Source organism: Calypte anna, chromosome 21 (assembly GCF_003957555.1).
Source record: "Calypte anna isolate BGI_N300 chromosome 21, bCalAnn1_v1.p, whole genome shotgun sequence".
Classification (NCBI taxonomy): domain Eukaryota; kingdom Metazoa; phylum Chordata; class Aves; order Apodiformes; family Trochilidae; genus Calypte; species Calypte anna.
In genome coordinates this window covers 4,551,817-4,570,558 of record NC_044266.1, presented here as the reverse complement: position 1 = coordinate 4,570,558, position 18,742 = coordinate 4,551,817, and the positions used below count along the sequence as shown (strand labels likewise).

Here is an 18,742-nt window from a genome sequence, read left to right as displayed (position 1 = left end):
CTCACCTAGAGTATTTGACTTGGAGCGGCTGGATCCAATGGCCAGGACTGCAGCATAGCCCTGCAGCTTCTCCTCAGAGGGTTTGTGCTCAGTGGAGCCTTCCTCGGAGAGGCTCCTTAGCAAGTAAGATCTGTGATCAAAATGGAAAGGATTCATCTGAGGGCACAGCTCTGCATTTCAGAACTAAGTGTATCAATATACTGACAGATGAGAAAGTAAATTTCTGAAGTTCTGCCCCATTTTTTGTGTTGTAACACTATGGGAGTTCTGGGGTTTTATTTCCTATAACTACCTACCAGGAAAAGCACTGACTCAAAAGAAAAAAGCTGATTTAGTTTCACTTTCTTCTACACAGGTTATAATGAGAGTTCAAAAGACTTCAGACTCTTAACATAGGAATTAAACCCCCTTTTTCCTGATAGTCTGAGAGTCTCAATATTATCTCAGTGAAATAACCTGAACAAAAACTCCCAAGGAGTGGTAAGAAGAGGTTTCATCCTTGGAGGAAAAGCTGGTTTTGCAAGTCTTTAAAGATCAGACAAGAAGGCTACTGAGAAACAACTTCACATACTTGAGTAACTTGAGAAGTTACTTTTCATTTTTCTTTTAAAACCATGGATACTCTAGAGGACCCATGTTAGAGTAATTATATTGGACTATTAGAAAAACAAAAAAAGAAACATACCTCTAAGAAAATAACACAAAATGCAAAGAAAGCTCTGTGCACAGAAGAAAATTACATTCCTACTGGTGATCTTAAGGACTGTACCTGATAAATGTAGCATAAGTGTCAATAAGCTGCAGCGTGGCAGGCAGGAGGTTCTTGGTTATCTCTGAAGACTTATGTGGATCAGTTTCTGCAGCTAGCTTGGAAAAGTGCTCATCCAGAGAAACCTGAATCTTGGAAATTGCAGCATCAAGGGTGTAAATGGATTGTAAGCTGGGAACTTCATGAAGTTGGAGGATGGTTGAGCAATCAACACCACAGAAAGAAGAGATCTTAAAATACAAAGGGATGGAACAGTAAGTGCAAATCATTCCCTAAAAACAGAAGCCTTGTAAGCACAATTGTATTCACACCACCCTACCTGTCGAGCAAAATATTCCTCTGCTATTTCCACATCATACTTCACCGAGCTGCACTTGCTGGAGGCCAATTCAATGAGAGAAGCAGCATGGTCAGCTTTCATGCCCTGCTCTGTTAGGTGATCCTACAGATCCAAAAAAACCAAAAAAAAAAAACCCTGTCACACTTTTAAAGTGCTCTATAATTAACCACTCTGCCAATTACAGAGCTAGAACACCTTACAAAACACAGACACAAGCTGCCATTCTCACCACCACGCCCACACAACAAATACCACGTGCAGTTGGCATGGGAGAACAAGAGACTGCCATTACAGAACAGCCCTACAAGATGAGGCTGTACCTTAATCCAGGTGACATAAGATGTGATTCGCAGGCGGGATGACCAGCGCAAGGTGTGTAAAATATCACATTCACTCATCTCTGGTGTGTTTGTAGCCAGCTGGTTCATGTAGGTTTTGGATGGAGGCAAAATCCCAAGGATCCGCCACAGGATCAAGAAGTAGTACTGAAGGGCACAAGCTTCCTAAATGGAAGTAAGAGGTGGAAAAATTATTAAAGACAGATTGCAGTTTCAATCATTACAGCTACTGAAATGATCTCATTGGAGACTCCAGACTCCTCTAGATGTGTCACATCAGATTAACACATACTGGACTGGGTTTCTCAAATTATGCAAGAAAGAGAAGTGAGAAAAGAAAAAGGAACAATTATACAAAATTCTTCTGCTTCATCATATTCCACCAGTCCTCCTAGAATTACCAAGGAAGCCTAAAACATGTTATGAATTAAAACCTCATCTGAGTTGCACTACCACTATGACACTACCATTACGTACAGGGATTTTAAGTTCCCCATTATTGTCTTTGGTTAAATACTTTGTTTGAAAATATTAAGTTTGAAAAGCTTGTTATTCCTCAACACAAACATTACAGCAGTCTTACCAAAGCAGTGACATTTTTGTTCTCTTTCCTCCTGAGTGTATCAAACTGTGACCCAGCTGCAAGTAGTGACGTCAGGGCTGTGTAAAGCTCATCATACTTCATAGTCCTAGAGAAGAGGACTTCACAAACCTGCAAGAGATGACAAGGCAGGATCATTGGTTTGCAGACTGCTCAGCTCTGTGTTCACACATGGCCAAGCTCTTCTCTGAACTCTTCAGAATACCCACAGACCAAACAATGTCAAATAAAATCTGAGGAAGTTAGTTCTGTCAGGTGTTTCTCTCCCCAGTCACAGTATCAATGAAATGGTTATAAGGAAGCATGCAAGAAGCAAGCCCTTAAGCTAGATGACAATAAATTTAGTGAGGAAAAAACCCAGCAAGAACATTCAGTAGAATTATGAAAAAGCAACTTCTAATACCACATGTCTTTGGCAGCACAAAAAGAAATCCCTTATTATCTTATTCAGCCACTGTCCTTATTGCCCCTGGGTGCAAGAGTGCTCCAGCTGCTTCATCAAGCTTTTCTTTCTTGTCCAGTTTCCCTGGCACCTGACAAATCAACACAGCCCTCAAGGCTTACAGAAAGGTCTTTATACACCAGAATTTCCCATACCATGCTATCCAGACGGTTCAGATCATCCTCAGAAGCTTCTGGAGACAGGATGCAGTAGAATCTGGGCTGCAGAACTGAGTCTGGAATGAGGACAGAAAATATGTTCAAAGTGACAGTTTTAATTAGCTAGTACTGTGTTATCCCCTCTCCTCCATCCCCAAATCTCACATTTTAAGGTTAGTATCAGATTCCACTAAGCTCACTCCATGACACATTATACATGCTTTTTACCTGTAGTATATGCAGCCAAGATTTTCCTACTCATACATAACAGATACACACTATTTTGAATCACTTGTAGCATATTCACAGATGACAATGTTTTTACCTACTAAAACTTTTCTTGAATGCATTTTTATCTGTCTGTTTTATGCCTATTACAAGTAGGAACACTACTACACACAGAGGGCACAGGAAGGGCTCTCATCTGCTTAGGAAAATATATTTTGGAATTAAAAATTCTTTAAATTTTCTTTCTTACCTGATGAACAGTGTTTGGTCCAGTTTTCTTCCACTTCTTTAAACCCATGATAAAGTGGGACAGATGTTTGCCTGCTACTGTCCTGGGATCTACTCACCCAGCCAATGGGTGGTGTCAGCAAATTATATTGCACCTAAATAAAAAAACACACAATAACTCACCCTTGAGTTACTTGTCACTAAGAGGTAAGGGGTGTAATACCACTAAGAATTAAAAAAGAGCTTTCTGATGGAAGGCATGAATTCTATCTGATTATTTTTATTCTAAAGTGAGCATTTTAAATCAATCGTCAAGCTTCAATCAGATAAAAAAAGCCACACACAAAAAACTGGCATTCCATTAATGAGAACAGTGCCAAAAATCTCAACAAGCAAATATGAAGCAAGGAGAAAGTGGGCAAGGTATTTGTGAAACAGTGCCTAAATACCCAAATACTCAATATTCTGAAAGATAAATCCTGTCCTTAGCTGGATTTATTAGGATAGTAGTTACACCAGGAATTTCCTCTCAAACTGTACCTGCTGCTAGGAACCAGCAATTGGTTTTAATCATGCAAATGCAAATTTGGTGACAACACCAAAACCCAACAGTTTCGGTAATAACACCAAAACACAAAAGTCAGGAAGGGAACAGAGCACACCAACTGATTCCCTGCTACAGATCCCTTGCTGGGTGACCAAGTAAGTATCCAGAACATGATCCAAAAATCTCACCTGTTCAAATAAGTAGACAGGAGCCCTGGAATACTGATGGAGCAGGTAGTCAAACACCAAGAGCAGACGTGCCACAATAAGTGGCACAGAAGACTGCTGGGTATCCATGTTCACTGTCAGCTCCACAATTGTCTGGATACACAGCATCATGATAGATCTGCGGCCCCTCTCAGAGAAATTGTGAAAAATAAGCAGCAGAAGCTGCAGATGTTCAACATTCAGATCTTCTGTGTCACTGGGAAGAGTCCCCTGCAAAGCATTTTGCTTCAGTGTGCCCACAAACCTGAAAATAAGAGACTAAAGTTATCAAGTTAACTTTTCTCCTTGCTTAGATCTCTCTTTAAAATCTCTAACTACAGGCTAGAGAAACATTTTCATAATTGTATTTTTCTGCTTATTCTTCTCTTTCTGGCAATTTCACACATTATTCACTGTATTATAAATTGGAATGAAACTATGCAAACACTAAAAAACGAGAAATACAATTAGCAAATAGATGTGATGGGAGACATGAATGATCATCCAAAGGGAGAAAGGAAAGGCTCTCTACTACAGCTAAGGACTGAGACTGTGACTCCAGGTAACAGCATAGACAGAAAATCTTGGCACCATCCTAACAGAATCTACCTGAAACCTGCTGAAGTTAGACATTCACCTTCCTTTTTTTAAAAGCAGTGTTACTGTAAGTAATTCAGCCTTCATCCACTCAAATCCTGATTCTAGTTTTCATTTACTATCCTATTCCTCCAGCAACACACAGGACTGACTGCTCCTCTAAGCGTCACATGCCATCACCCCTCAAAGAACACAGAAAATTTTAAATCCAAATTTGACTGAAAAAAAATCTGAGAGGTAAAAGATGACTTGCAGTTTAAGATCTCACCTTTCCCAAACTTTAAGGCATTCTGGAACATCAGGATCTCCCTGGGAATTGGCTTTATGCTGCCAAATCAGGAGAAGTCGAGAGAGCACCGACAAACTCTGAGGATGGATGTAGAGAGGCCATGGACCTTCAGAAAAAGGGGCAACTCCCAGCTGCTGAAGAAGTGTGTTCTGGAACAAAACAGAGACTTGTTGAAAAGAGGCAAATCCTGTCTGATGCTTTAATTAAAAAACATGATTTGAACAAACAGATGACAATAAACAGCAGGGTGCTCAGCTTGTAAGGGTTCACACAGCAATCTCTCTCCTGTCTCAAATACATGGCATAGCTACTGAGGGACACACTGTCACTTTGCCACCTAATCCAAAGCAAACTTTCAACTTCCCTGCCAATGCAGAAAAAATGGCATTAATGAGCTGCACTCACTCTCTGCAGTATCACAGCAGGGGAGATTATGCTACTATATTCAGTATCTAAGAATCTGGAAGAAGATCTGTTTGACTGATCACAATAATGCTTGTTTCTTTTCAAATATAGTGAAAAGGCAGATTTCTGGAAAGTCCAATTGCTTAAAAAGGAGAACAATTGAGTATTTTAAATACAGTAGAAAACAGTCAACAAAAAGTATAAGGATTGAATTCCCTGATTGGTAAGCAGATTTATAACCTCTACTTACAGTGTTGGGTCAGCTCATGACCTAGCAAAAAAAAAACCAAGAAGCTACAAAGTTAATACTTTGAAGGTATGAAAGCAAAAGGATTAATCTGATTCCCTCCTGAGAGAATTCGGAGGCCTTTTGGCATGAGTCCTGAGAGCAAAGCAAATCTGTGGGATTATCAGGAGACATCTCTTGATAAATGCATGGATAGAGGCAACTCTCAGAGACAGAATATACAAACTCATTTGCTTTTCAGCTTTCATCACCTTCAGAGTTCAGGGGAGTAATCTGAACTTCCAAGGTTACACTTGGCAAGAAGTTTTGTACTGGATGACTGCAAAGGTCATCTCAATCAATGATTCCAACATATTCCAAACTCTTTTTGCAAAAGAATATATTGCAGAGCCAAACAAAATCATCAATATCCGACCCTTGGTGTGCAGAGTCCATGTAGAGACACTAAAAGATACCAACACTCCTTTGTTTTATTTTTACATTCAATCATAGACTTACCTGCAAGGCAGGGGACTGAAGATCTGAGGTCACCAAGGAATGGTTGAAGTGATAGAGTGCAGCAGCAAACTCCTCATCTGATGTGCCTATAAAGACAGGGATCAAACCACTGCTACCACAGATTTATAATTTCCACATAAAACTAAAACACAGAGCTCTAAATCCTACAGTCTGTGTTCTCTAACACAGAGGTTCTGTTCACTCACCCTTAAGCCCATCCTTATCCACTTCTTTGATGATGCTGGCCAAGGTGGCCATGTGCTGCTCTGAGAGAGAGACACTCAGGTAGTTGCGAATGAAATTATTCCTGGAGTTCAGCATTGAAGAAGTGAGAAAGTTCAGAATGTTGGAAGCTAGGCTCAAAAACTGGAAAGGAGAAAGGAACACACTTAGGAGCCACAAGAGCAGAGGGAGTATTATAAGACAACATGAAACAAAAATTGAGCTTGTTTAAAATTAAATTCAAATTCAAATTCAAAGTTTAAGTGGAATTAAAATTTAATTTCAAGTTACCACAGTGCCCCCCTGGTAGTGGGGTACAGATTTACTGCTGGCAATGCAGCTCACTACACTCTGTGTTCTGTATCAGAACTGATTTTATGATTCTCTGATAAGGTTGCCAGTATCTCTAACTTCTTGACTACAGTATTTATTTTTGTCTTTACCCAACAGAGCTGGAGGTAAAAGTATTATATCAGGAAGTCATTTCATTTGTAGTTCTGCCCTCATTTTCCCTCTGTAACCCAAACAGATATCCTCAGTCTTTGCTCCCCCATCAGAAACAAATACTGTGATATTCCACTTGACAGAAGAGCAGAGCAAACATCTTTCTTCAGCACCATGACAGTCACTAGTTCTCCATCAGCAATGTGCTTAAAACACCTGACATTTATCAAGCTGTCTGTCCAGGCAGCTACTCACTGCCAAGTAAACCACACTATAATAAATCAGTTATTTGACCAAGCCTGAAGCCCCTCCCATACCAGCTCTGGATCTTTGCGGCTGGCCAGGATGTTCCCATTCTCCCCAGCAGTCTGTTTGTTAGGGCTTTTCACTCGAGGTGAGCTCTCCAAAGGTGGTGGAGGAGGAGGTGGTGGTGGGGCCACTTTCTCTTTGCTTGGAGAGATTGTCTCTTCAAACCATTGCCCGAGGATTGGTTCGCTGTCATCATCTTACACAGAAGGCAGGAAAACCAAAAGCAGAACATTATCAAGCAAACACCTTATGCAAACTACTCAGCTTTGAAAAGGCCTGAAAAAGTTTCAGGGAGCAGAGTTAAGGTGGCTGGTATCTTAATTTTCCCTTTTCCAAATCATAAGGCTGTGTTTTCACAGCAGTCCAGTAGGAATTTACAAGAAGAAATTATTTCCACTCTCCTTTTACACAAATGCTACCAAACCCCAGCCACTCTGCCTTCAGTTTACATAACAGTACATTCAGTATTACTTCTGCCAAAGCCATCTTACAACCTCTTTCATATTTTCAGCATTACAGCCCAAGAAGGCAAAAGCTCAATAGCCAGGTTGCCACTGAATCTGAAAGACAGCCTAAAATCCTGACTTAAGTTACAAGCTCTCTTACCTTGGCTGCTGTCCTCCTCAGTGCTGCTAAAATCATCCTCATAGTAAGTATTAGAATCAGTGGAGGCACTTGCATCACTGCTCATGGAGCCTTTCCTCTGACGCTGTAAGACACAAGCCTTAGAAAAGCAGCAGAACAAGTTAGATTTTAGGATTGTGAAGGATAAGAATTTGTAAACCTGAGTATCTAACACATTTGAATTTTCTTCTAGCAAATTCAACTCAATTTATGAATGTTTTTTCAAGGCTTCTCACCCTTAATTTCTATTAAAATTTACACAAGATGGCTGGAAATAAATAATCTAGGCTAAGCTTTAAACAGTGCTTCAATTAACAGCTCTAACATACAAGCAACTCTTCTGAAAACAGCCTTTCCACTTCCTCACTGAACTCACAGATATCATTGGGCTTAGAGAAAAATTTCATCACAAGTTTGTCAAGTGTACATCTCTGAAAGCAGGAGAGAGGCCCCAGCTGACAGCCTCTGAAAAAAGAATTTAAAATTCTTCTTAGCATAGCCCCAGTCTGTAAAGTCAGAATTTCCCATTGGTAGGAGTGGCTCCTACACTTGGTAGGAGTGGTTCACCCAGTTCCTACCTTTCTGTAGGAAGTAGATAGCAAAGTCAGCAGCAAATTAGTAAGTGGCACAGAATCTATCAGCCGCTGAATTCTCTGGATGGATGTGCTCTGAGCCATGATATCCAGCACTGCTGGTGGACCATCACTCTCCCAGCCCTGGGGGATGGCATTGAAAAGAGGATTTAAAATGTGTTTCAGGAGAGAAGGCAAAATGTTTCACAAGAATGTAGATGCTACCTACACACCTTGTGCAATGCTTCCACTTGCAGATCTTGAAAGAGCGAAGACAACAATTTGATAGCATGATTTGCTAGCACCACTGACAGAACACCAAACCCTTGGTGCCTACAGAAAAAAGAAAGGATACAGTAGAACTTCAAGTGGGCAAATAAAAACACATATATTAAATAGTGTGAAGTGACTGCTTTGTTAAAGTGAAAGACAACTTCAGCAATTAAAACTTGAATTACAAATGGAGATGAAGTCTCAAGAGATCATAGAATCATAGAATCATAGAATTAGCCGGGTTGGAAGGGACCTCAGAGATCATCTAGTCCAACCCTTGACCCACCGGAGCAGTTGCTAGACCATGGCACTGAGTGCCACATCCAGTCTGTTTTTAAATGTCTCCAGGGATGGAGAATCTCCCACCTCACCGGGCAGTCCATTCCATAGCCTGATCACCCTCTCCGTGAAGAAATTCTTTCTAATATCTAACCTAAACCTCCCCTGGCACAACTTAAGACTGTGTCCTCTTGTCTTGTTGAAGGTCGTCTGTGAAAAGAGTCCAGTTCCCACCTCGCTACAGCCTCCTTTCAGGTAGTTGTAGACAGCAATGAGGTCTCCCCTGAGCCTCCTCTTCTTTAGGCTGAACACCCCCAGCTCTCTCAGCCTCTCCTCATAGGGCCTGTGCTCGAGTCCCTTCACCAGCCTGGTTGCCCTCCTTTGGACCTGTTCCAGGACCTCTACATCCTTCTTAAACTGAGGGGCCCAGAACTGGACACAGGACTCGAGGTGTGGCCTAACCAGCGCTGAGTACAGGGGAAGAACAAGCCTTCACAGTAATTGTTTGCTGGGCATGGTTAGAAACATAGACAGTGAGTACTTCAGTGGGGTATCTACATACCCTTTCCCAGGTCCTAGTTTGGGAGACCCAACGCCCTCCTTCGTACGAGCAATAATGTCTCTGACACGGAGAGCAGCCAATGGATCTTTCTCCTTTCCCTTATCAGCCAAGGCCGTGGGGCTGAGGTTCAAGATGAGGAAGAGGCTGTTTAGCAAACACCAAGCCCCGAGCAGCTGGAAGTTCTGATAATGCTATCATACCAAAAGTAAAGGAAGGGGGGGGGAAAGGTATCAAAAAGACAAAATAGTGTCAATCCAAATGCCAAAATGTAACAGTATAAAAACAGTGAAAAATGCTTCCTGAGACACAGCTCTTACCTCACCCCCCGCACGGCGTGAATTGCTGATGGCTTGTCCAATCATTTCATAGATTTCGAGCTGAAATCCAAAACCATGACAATGTTTAAGAAATCCACTGGAAAACAGTAAACCAGCACACACGCTTTTGAAACTACAAATACCATTGCATTTTGTCCTCTACAGTTAGCCACCCCACTGCTTCTTTTATCAGTAAGTCTAATGCCCAGAAATCAAAGATGTGTACTGCAACACAACAAAATACAAACTCTACACACTTCACTCACCAAGAATGTAAACAACAAACACTCTGTCATCTACTTACACATTTCTGTACAATAGTAGCAGCATCATTTTCATAATCTTCTTCTTTGGAACTTGTTGACCCAGATCGTACCTGCTGAGTGCTACCCACATGGAGGATGGCCATGCAAGTTGCCACACTCACACCTGATTGGAAAAAAAAGGAGGTGACAGTTGTGTTAAGAGCCAGTCCTGGGAATCCATTAGCACATGAAGACAAGTGGTATCAAACATGCCCATAATCTTGATGGAGCTGGGAATACATCTGACAGATAAAGAAGTCGTTCTGAAACACCCCCAAGAGAGTCAAGTTTTGTCCTACAGAAACATGTGAGAACAATTAAAGGAGGAAATGTTTTGCCATCTAATTCAATCTCATTTTTAAGGCAATCTTCATTCTTGTCTGTAACATCTCTTTAAAATTTTACCCATACCAATTAAATACTTGGAATACTGGTGTACTTACACCATTCCTGGGAAACCAGGCCAATTTGGGAGTCTAACCAATTAAGCTGAAGCCATAAGAATTGCAAAAATATATTATCCTCTGAACAGAAATAAAAAGGAGAGCAGAAATTACAGGCTATTAAGATGATGTTCTCACTCAAATCTTTCTCTCTGATACTGACAAGTGATTTGCTGCATATATCACTATTTCCACGTCACTGTAACAATTTCCATACTAACACAGCCACCAGACTATGCAGAATGCTGCACAGCTTTCAGATTCCCAAGAAATCAAGGTTACTTGTGGGCTTACCTCAAACGTGCAGGTAACAGAGCTAAAGTGAGAGCAACTTAAAGTTCCAAAGAAAATATAGGAAGTCAACTCACCTGCATAGAGACAGCTGAGAGCAAGAACAGTCACATCTTGGAGACGTGTGGGCGTCAGGGGCTCCAGTACGGGCAGAGAAAGAGTATCCAGTGCCATGGTCACATCAATCACCAGCGAATGAAACCTACAGTAATGACACATACGAAGGTGCACATCAGACAGTAACTGAAAACTACAGTGATTTTCTTTCAGAATTTTTACCCAGCATCTACCAAAGAAGAGTGAGGACAGGCCCTTACCCGTTGCGAACAGCGGTGGCATCTGCCACTGTGGCTGGCATAATAAAAAATGAGTTGGCTGAGACAGCGTCCTGGAAGCGATTTATGTATCGCAAAAAGTAGGGGAGGTTGAGGCACACCCTCAGCAGTTTTTCAGAGCCACCTACAAAAAAAAAAGTAAACAATAATAGCAGTGTTATTTTTACTGTCCCATGGGAAAGCTTCTAAGCAGCGGAGATCTAACGGTCGTCAATAATTGACTTAATTATTCTTTGTGGTGAGAAAATGTCATTGTGGCTGAGGTCACAGGATAAAGATTAGTTTCCAACACATAAACCAGACAGTGAAGTTTCCTGCCAGTACTCATAAAGGGTGTCACAAAGCTCTGAGTGAACATTATGTGGCACACCAGGTTCAATCCACACCTGCTCAGTAATCATTCCCACAGGCTATTTTATATCCTCCACCTTTCTCTCCTTTTTTGTTTCAAAAAACAAACCTACTGCATACAAACACTTCTCATTAAAGAGAACTACATTACAGCCACAACCTCCCCCAGTAACATCAGCATGCAACCAAGCAAGTCCTAGAGAGCAAATATCTTAGGTCAGAAAGCTTCTTTCCACTCAGAGCTGTGAGGAATAACACTGGAGAGTCATTTGTTCTCATATTTTTTTCCCCAGTCCTAAAAGGCTGATTCTCACCAAGTTCTTGCAGACTGGCTACATTCTGAGCAATGAATATGCTTTTTGTCTTTGCTGCAGAGGTTTGATCTGTGGCAGCTTGATCCTCATTCTCTCCTTCCACCTAAAAAGCAAGTACAGCCTAAATATATCACGGAAACATTAAAAATACAAGGTACTGCAGTACATCCCCACACAGGAGCACTCAAAAGAGCTGTGAGCATCCCTCAACATCAGCTTCCACGAGGCAATAAAATTACCATTGCCAATGCAATGCAAGCATTATTTTTTTCACTTGCCATTCATCAGCACGCAAGGAGGATTTAAACACTTGAGAAGTTTTCTTTATGCATGTGTATTTAAAAACCCTACCACTTACAGCCCTCTGTTCTTGCCTGCACCAATATTAATTATGCTAAAATTCAGACTGCTTCTCTTCTAGGGCTGCTTGTTTACCTGTGCCTCTGCCATGATAGATGTTGATGAGGAGACTCTAGGGTTAAAGACTGATGTCAACTGATTGAGGAAGTTCATCTGCACTTCTTTCTGTCTTAGTTCTGGGCTCACCGGGGAGGCCAGCTCCTTCTGGTCCTCTACTGCAGGAGAAGGAGGAAACCATCATTTCATACATCAAAAATATAATAAGATTTTCTGTGCCTAATTTCAACTCTGCAGTGACATAACTATAAATCACCTACCATCAGAGAGGGTTTTGACAGTCTGAGGCAGCTTGGCTGATTTCATCATTGCTGTGAAGGTAATAATTTCAGTTCGATCCAGGCGGCTGCAGCCAGTGCACAGCCCCTTTATCAAGAGAATAAGGTGTTTCTACAAAAAAAAAAAAAAAAAAAGACAGACATCAAGTACAGTTTCAACTCTGTTGGTTCCAATTATCCCTCAGTCATCATTTATTCTGAGCAGCTGCATTTAAAAACTCAACAAACAGGCAACAACAGTTTTGATGGAGGCTGTTACACAAAACTAAATCAGACTGCAACAGATTTACTGGAGATCTCCTTAAGCAAGGCTTCAGTTCACCTTTGTTTTGCCTTGCTCACAAGCTGAAATTCCATGACAAGAATGCAGAAGGAAGATCCAGATCAGCCTCTACTGAAGCCCAGATCTTAAATATTTCAAGAACTCCAGTATTTTTATGTAACATTAGAGCAACTATTTTGGAATCAGAGGCCAAAGTCCACTTCCCCACAGCAGCAGCCTTACCTGTGACACAGCACAGGCCTCATCTGGGTTCTCCAGGCGCAGCAGTGAGAATTCAATCAGGACTTTACAAGCAGCTGCCACTGATTGCAGTTGGTTTCTTGGTACTGGAAAAAACAAATGCTTCCATTATTCACTTTTCCAGTAATTCAGTGTGAGATGTTCTTAATGCTTTCAATATAAGACAGGGCTATGCAACATACACACAGTCTATCATGCCTAACACCAGGATGCAATATCCTTTCAGTCTCATTAAAACGTAACCCAAGAAATGCAGTAAAGCAAGGATAATAGCTTCTACCCAGACAAGCTCATTTAGATGGATACCTTGGCTTCCCCAGCAACATTATTTAATACTGACAGAACGTGAAACAAGTTTATCAGTCACTTTTGCAGAGTTCTTTCAGCCAAAACAATATAAAATACTTCTGAGTCACAATGTTTTGATCTTTAACTCCAACTTAGTCATATAACTGCTAGAGAATAATCTAAACATCCTGAAAATTTATTTAAACACTTCGTTTGACCAAAAATTCTTTTCTCTAAATGAAGTCAGACCAATGAATAAGCAAGCAAAATGTCAATGCCACCCACTAATTGGTGGCCCAACACTCCTATCAGCAAGTCTCCCTTTCCATCTTTATTGATAATTTGGCAATATCAAACCTAGCTACACCAGCCTGGTGTGCTCTGCCTTCTTGTCTGACTTAAAGAGCTCAGACAAATACCAAAAGGGACAGTTCCAGTTTACTTTTGCTATGTCCCAGTCATAACACAAGAGTAAGAGAAGGAGGTGGAACACTTACTTGAACCACACACAGTAGTGATGTAATGTGTAGAAAGTGCAACGAAGGAAGAGTAAAAAGGCTCATACTGTTTCTCATGGTGCAAGATTTCAGATTCACTGCAAGAGGAGAACAAGATATCTGTCAGTTGTAGGCAGCGTGACAGGGGCACTACACAATGCTCAGAATAGGTTATATCTGGTAAGAGATGTAAGACAAGACCATTACAATCACACAGGCCTTCCAAATGAAGGTTTTGAGAACGGAATCATCTCCCTTGTGTCCTCAGGACAGATTACTCCAGCAGCAGACAGTCCATGGCATCAGCATTGCTAGCCACATAGGAAATTTATGGAAATAATTCCAATCCTGCAAATGTTTGTCCCTCATAAAACCTAAAGGTTAAACTCTTTAATAATTGCTCTCCCAGCTGGAGGTTCTTTAAGTTATTCTAAACTCATCTGTCCATAAAATTTGGACTGTTTGTTCTGCTAATGCCAGGCAGGCTTTGCTAGCACTGGCATTTCCTTTCTGTCAAGGTACCAGAGCTTATGCAATTCTGTAAAACAGAAGAATCTAAACAGGTAATTGCATAATAACAAAAAATACAGTGTCTGTAACAAGCTGGGGAGTAAAGAGTTTTGCATCCACTGTAACCAGACTAACGGGCAGAGCTTTGCCATTCCAGAGGTCTGCACCATTCTGCCCTGCACACAAATCAATGCAAAGCTCAGGGTGAGGGAAAACTTCACAGCAACTCAAACCTAAAATAAAAATTGTAATGCAAAGTCTGGAACAACACACTAAAAGTCAAGGCTCTGGGGTTTCTCAGTGAGGCTCACCAGCCACGGAGAACATCTACTTATCACAGAAAGGATAGGTAGAAGGCAGCTGCACTGAAGTGTCACATCTCATCCCGTTTGCACAGAAGCCCGAAGGTAACCACCTGGAGAACAGAATCAGAGCTCTGCCCCCTCTGCTAGCTCTGCCCTTCATTCCTCCTGCAACATCACTAGGGGTGGGGAACAGCCTACTAAACACTTCCATAACTTCCTTTCCCATTTTCATTCAGTGATGTGAATGAGACAACTAGAAGCACAGACTCTAAGACTCAGGTTCCCTTTACCTCTCCAAACAGCCTCCTCCACCTCCAGCAGCAATGTTTAATCCTGGAGGGAAGGGAGGGAGAGAGGGAGCTATCCCCAGCAAAAGCCCCTGATGATTTCCCGAGCTGAGCTGCTGCAGAGGATGGCAAAACAAACCAAGGGATCCCTCTTGCGTGTCATGACAGCAGTGTTGGCAGGGCAGGAGGAGGAAGAGGACACCCTGAGCCCTGCTGACCTGAGCAGGGCTCAATTTATGCCCAGTCACCTTCCCTTTTTCTATCTTAAATCACTGCTTCCAGCCAAACTGCAATGTGGTAGAAACAGAACACACTCTAGAATATAACACTTCTCCAGAAAAACTTAACAGAAATAAATACTCATCAGCTTTATAGCTTTGATTTCCTAGTTTTGAGATTCTTTTTTTAATTTAGCCTACCTAAGAAGCTGACTTAGCAAAGTAGCTGTTATTAGGAGCATATGCTCCACTAGTAGGTCAAGAGAGGTTCTCCTCCCCCTCTATTCTGCATTGGTGAGGCCACACCTGGAGTATTGTGTCCAGTTCTGGGCCCCTCAGTTCAAGAAGGACAGGGAAGTGCTTGAAAGAGTCCAGCGCAGAGCTACTAAGATGATTAAGGGAGTGGAACATCTCCCTTATGAGGAAAGGCTGAGGGAGCTGGGTCTCTTTAGTTTGGAGAAAAGGAGACTGAGGGGTGACCTCATCAATGTGTTCAAATATGTAAGGAGTGAGTGTCAGGGAGATGGAGTTAGGCTCTTCTCAGTGGTGACCAGTGATAGGACAAGGGGTAATGGGTGTAAATTGGAGCACAGGAGGTTCAAGTTGAATATTCAAAAAAATTTTTTTCCTGTAAGGGTGACAGAGCCCTGGAACAGGCTGCCCAGGGGGGTCGTGGAGTCTCCTTCACTGGAGACATTCAAAACCCCCCTGGACACGTTCCTGTGTGATGTACTCTAGGTGGCCCTGCTCTGGCAGGGGGGGGTTGGACTAGATGATCTTTCGAGGTCCCTTCCAACCCCAAGGATTCTATGATTCTATGATTCTCCAAGGCACTCAGCAGCATAGCATGGCAGTCTCAACATCTCCCTCACCAGACTTCACCTCACCATCCCCTACCAGAAGAGCACTGATGGGTAACAAGCCCAGAGACTGAACATGCAAAAAAAATGTGTGCTCTCTTATGCTCACACACGGATTTTGTCTACCTACCTCTTTATGCCCAACTCTAAATCAGCAGCAGTAGGCGTATGAAGTGTATTTTAAAGAGAACAAATGAGAACAATTTGGGAATAATACAGCACAAGAGAAATTGGCAGCTTCTCAACTATCATTCTGCTGTATAGGTCAAGCTGTGCAAGACAATAGCCACAAGGTGTAAGAACACAAAGGTTTAGAAATCAGAACAAGATAAGAAATTTCATCCGGAATGGGCAACAAGAGGCTTGAGTTTTATTAAAACAAGTAGTGAGAAGTAGAAGGCATCTGTCAACTAATCAAGTCCTTGCAAATAAATATAAATAACAGGTAAAAGCTTCACCTGTGCTGTGCTGGTGTTATGCATATAAAGTGAGATTTCATAAAAATGCTGGGTGATGGTGTTGTGATTTATTGCTTTAATAACTTTTGCTTCTCAGACAAAAACGATTACTCATGCTAAGCAAGAAGCCTCCGTGTCAGTACCAAATCTAGCATGTTGGCAACAAATACCTTCTCTTTTCTTAGTTCTGCTTCTAAATCTTAAACAGGCTTGAAACAGTAAGGCAGCAGCACACAAGCAGCCTCTGCCTTGGAAAGGCTCAGCAGCAGGTGCAGGACTTCTCCCCTCAGTGAAAACTTTGCCTGACAACCAGGCTGCTTCGGCTGTCAGAGGCTGAAGACTGTTTCACTTCAGTTGCAAAAGATGTCATTTCCATAATTTATATCAAAGAAGAAGCCAAAGCCTATCAGTTCTTGAATAATGTAATGATAATATAAGAATAATTCCCCTGCTAACAGGGGAATGCTAGTAACATGATATTTAACATTAAAAATGAATTATAGGAGATGTCAAGAAGTTTATTAATTTATTTTGAAAAGAAAATGCTAGTGATTTCCTTGCCATTGCACCACGTTTATTTAAGGGGAAATCCAGCCCCTTTGTGGATGGTACCAACCAAAACTCTCACTGGAAGAGCTAACAATCATCTTCTAAAAATAAGCTGAACAGATAAAATATTTTAGATTAGAAATCTAAAGATAGATTATTTGACCAGAGCAGAAGAAGAGCATGGCTGCAAACATGAACAGGCCATGGGTTTTTTTTTCCCCCCTGTGATTTGCCACATGTTAAAGAGCAAGGCATGAAATCACAGACAAACCTCCTGCAAGACTTCACAGGCCTTGCTCCAGCAATCTGAAACACTCTCAGCATCAGGCACACAACTCAACCTCGGGGCAACAAACTGCTTTCTCCAGTGGAAAATGGAACAGTCATTCTCACTAAACAGACCTCCCCCCAAAAAAAAAGTGTCCACTGAAGTGATTTTGTCATGTTCTTCTGCTAAAACATTCTGATAAGGAACTTCAGAGACAGTGAGAGCCAAGCTGAAATGATCCCTGAAAAAAAGCTTATCCCAAGAACTGCTCAGATCCCATAAATACGGAGCACATGCACATTTCCAGATGAACCACTACTACATGTAAGTAGGCACAGAATGCTAATTTGAAGCATCCACTCTTTGTAAGCTCAGCCATTCTATATTAAGCAAAATACCACAAGGCTTTAACTCATTATCTCTCTTAGTGCAGTGTTTATTTTTTGTTTCCTAACAACTTATTGTGGTCAGGGTTATATCTCTGTAACTAAGCATAATGATGTGGCATTCACACCTCGTGTTTTAGATCATAAAATAAGCTGTTAGTTAAATTAAATATCTCTAATGAGTACTCCCATATTCTGAGTCTAATCTCTCTGGTCAGGTACAGGCAGACTTGATTTGCTGCAGTTTCCTTTCTCCTTAAAACGCATTTCACTGGTAGACACACCTAAGAGGAGAGCAATGCCACCCAGTGACCCCCACCAGGAGGCTGTGCCCTGAGGAGATGGGCTGGGTGACACAACAGTTTTCACCACACAGCTTGCAAAAGCCTAACGCGGTCCAACAGCAGCAAAACACACAATAACCGTCCCGAAACCTCTCGGTGGGAGAGCTGTCAAAGGAGCTTCAGCTGTGGCCGAGCAGCAGCCACCGCCAGCAGCAGGGCGTGCAGCCTCACCGCCGATTATTAGGTCCCAAGGGCACCACCCCGAGAGCCTCCCAGTCCCCAGGACAGCGGGAAGAGGCCGGGCGTGAGGAACTCCCGGACGCTGCTCGGGGCTCCCTTTTTCCCCAGCAGGCGCTGGACACCGCTTCCCGGCCACCGCTTCCCGGCCACCGGCCCTGCCCCGAGCAGGGACGCTCCTCAGACGTTCCCCGCACCGCCCCAGCCTTAACGGGGATCCCGAGCAGCCGGGAGAGGCAACGACACTGAGGGGAAGGCACGGCCCAAGCCTTCTCCCCTTCCTTCCTCCCCCCCCCCCCCCCTCCGTTACTTCTCCTCCCCTCCTCCCGGTCAGGTGAGCCGCTCACCTCTCGATAACCGAGGCGAGCAGCTGCGGGAGTTCCTTCATCTCGAAGGCCGAGTAGGAAGCGGAGAGCAGCGGCCTTACGGCCACCTCCCAGCCCGGCTCCGCCGCGGCCCCCGCGCCGCCGCTCGCCGCCATCTTGCCGCTTGGTGAGGGGAGGGGGGTGCGGCGGAGAAGGGAAGGGGGAGGGGGGGGGGAGGGCGGGAGAGGGAGATGAGGGGGGGGGCGGGAGCGGAGCAGACGGCGGCCCGGAAGTGCCGGAAGTAGCGGGGAGCCCACGCGCACGCCTCGCCTCCCGATTGGCCGAGGGAGGCCCGGCCCAGGCGCGTGCGCAGTACATGAGTCAGCAACTTTGCGGGGTCGGGGGCGGGGCGAGGAGGGGGCGCGTGCGCGGTGCGCGCGCAGGGGCGGGGGCTGCGGCTGCTCCTCCCCCCCCCCCCCTCCCCCCCCCCCTCCTTCTCCCCCTCCCTCAGGTTCTCCTTGCGAAAATGCCAATAAAT

At 43.1% G+C, this 18,742-nt stretch overlaps 1 protein-coding gene across 7 annotated transcripts in view; it reads right to left on the bottom strand.

The window, feature by feature from the left end:
* The window catches only part of UBR4 (ubiquitin protein ligase E3 component n-recognin 4), a 78,288-nt gene extending 59,848 nt beyond the window's left edge, over positions 1-18,440 (bottom strand). For 5 of the 7 annotated variants that reach the window (XM_030463627.1, XM_030463628.1, XM_030463629.1 and 2 more), the window contains exons 1-26: positions 18,247-18,427; positions 13,538-13,635; positions 12,735-12,838; positions 12,212-12,341; positions 11,970-12,109; positions 11,535-11,637; positions 10,852-10,993; positions 10,612-10,736; positions 9,800-9,924; positions 9,496-9,555; positions 9,179-9,369; positions 8,298-8,397; positions 8,071-8,208; positions 7,475-7,592; positions 6,877-7,064; positions 6,100-6,259; positions 5,894-5,979; positions 4,723-4,892; positions 3,840-4,122; positions 3,127-3,259; positions 2,646-2,725; positions 2,031-2,159; positions 1,430-1,612; positions 1,089-1,211; positions 770-999; positions 6-130 (exon numbers count right to left, since the gene is read on the bottom strand). In XM_030463627.1, the coding sequence (XP_030319487.1) occupies positions 6-130; positions 770-999; positions 1,089-1,211; positions 1,430-1,612; positions 2,031-2,159; positions 2,646-2,725; positions 3,127-3,259; positions 3,840-4,122; positions 4,723-4,892; positions 5,894-5,979; positions 6,100-6,259; positions 6,877-7,064; positions 7,475-7,592; positions 8,071-8,208; positions 8,298-8,397; positions 9,179-9,369; positions 9,496-9,555; positions 9,800-9,924; positions 10,612-10,736; positions 10,852-10,993; positions 11,535-11,637; positions 11,970-12,109; positions 12,212-12,341; positions 12,735-12,838; positions 13,538-13,635; positions 18,247-18,380 (3,598 nt within the window). In that variant the 5' untranslated portion in view covers positions 18,381-18,427. Of the gene's footprint in view, positions 1-5; positions 131-769; positions 1,000-1,088; positions 1,212-1,429; positions 1,613-2,030; positions 2,160-2,645; positions 2,726-3,126; positions 3,260-3,839; positions 4,123-4,722; positions 4,893-5,893; positions 5,980-6,099; positions 6,260-6,876; positions 7,065-7,474; positions 7,593-8,070; positions 8,209-8,297; positions 8,398-9,178; positions 9,370-9,495; positions 9,556-9,799; positions 9,925-10,611; positions 10,737-10,851; positions 10,994-11,534; positions 11,638-11,969; positions 12,110-12,211; positions 12,342-12,734; positions 12,839-13,537; positions 13,636-18,246 lie in introns of all 7 variants that reach the window. The other 2 variants (XR_003988468.1, XM_030463633.1) reach the window with 1 other exon arrangement.
* Positions 18,441-18,742: the final 302 nt, after the last annotated feature.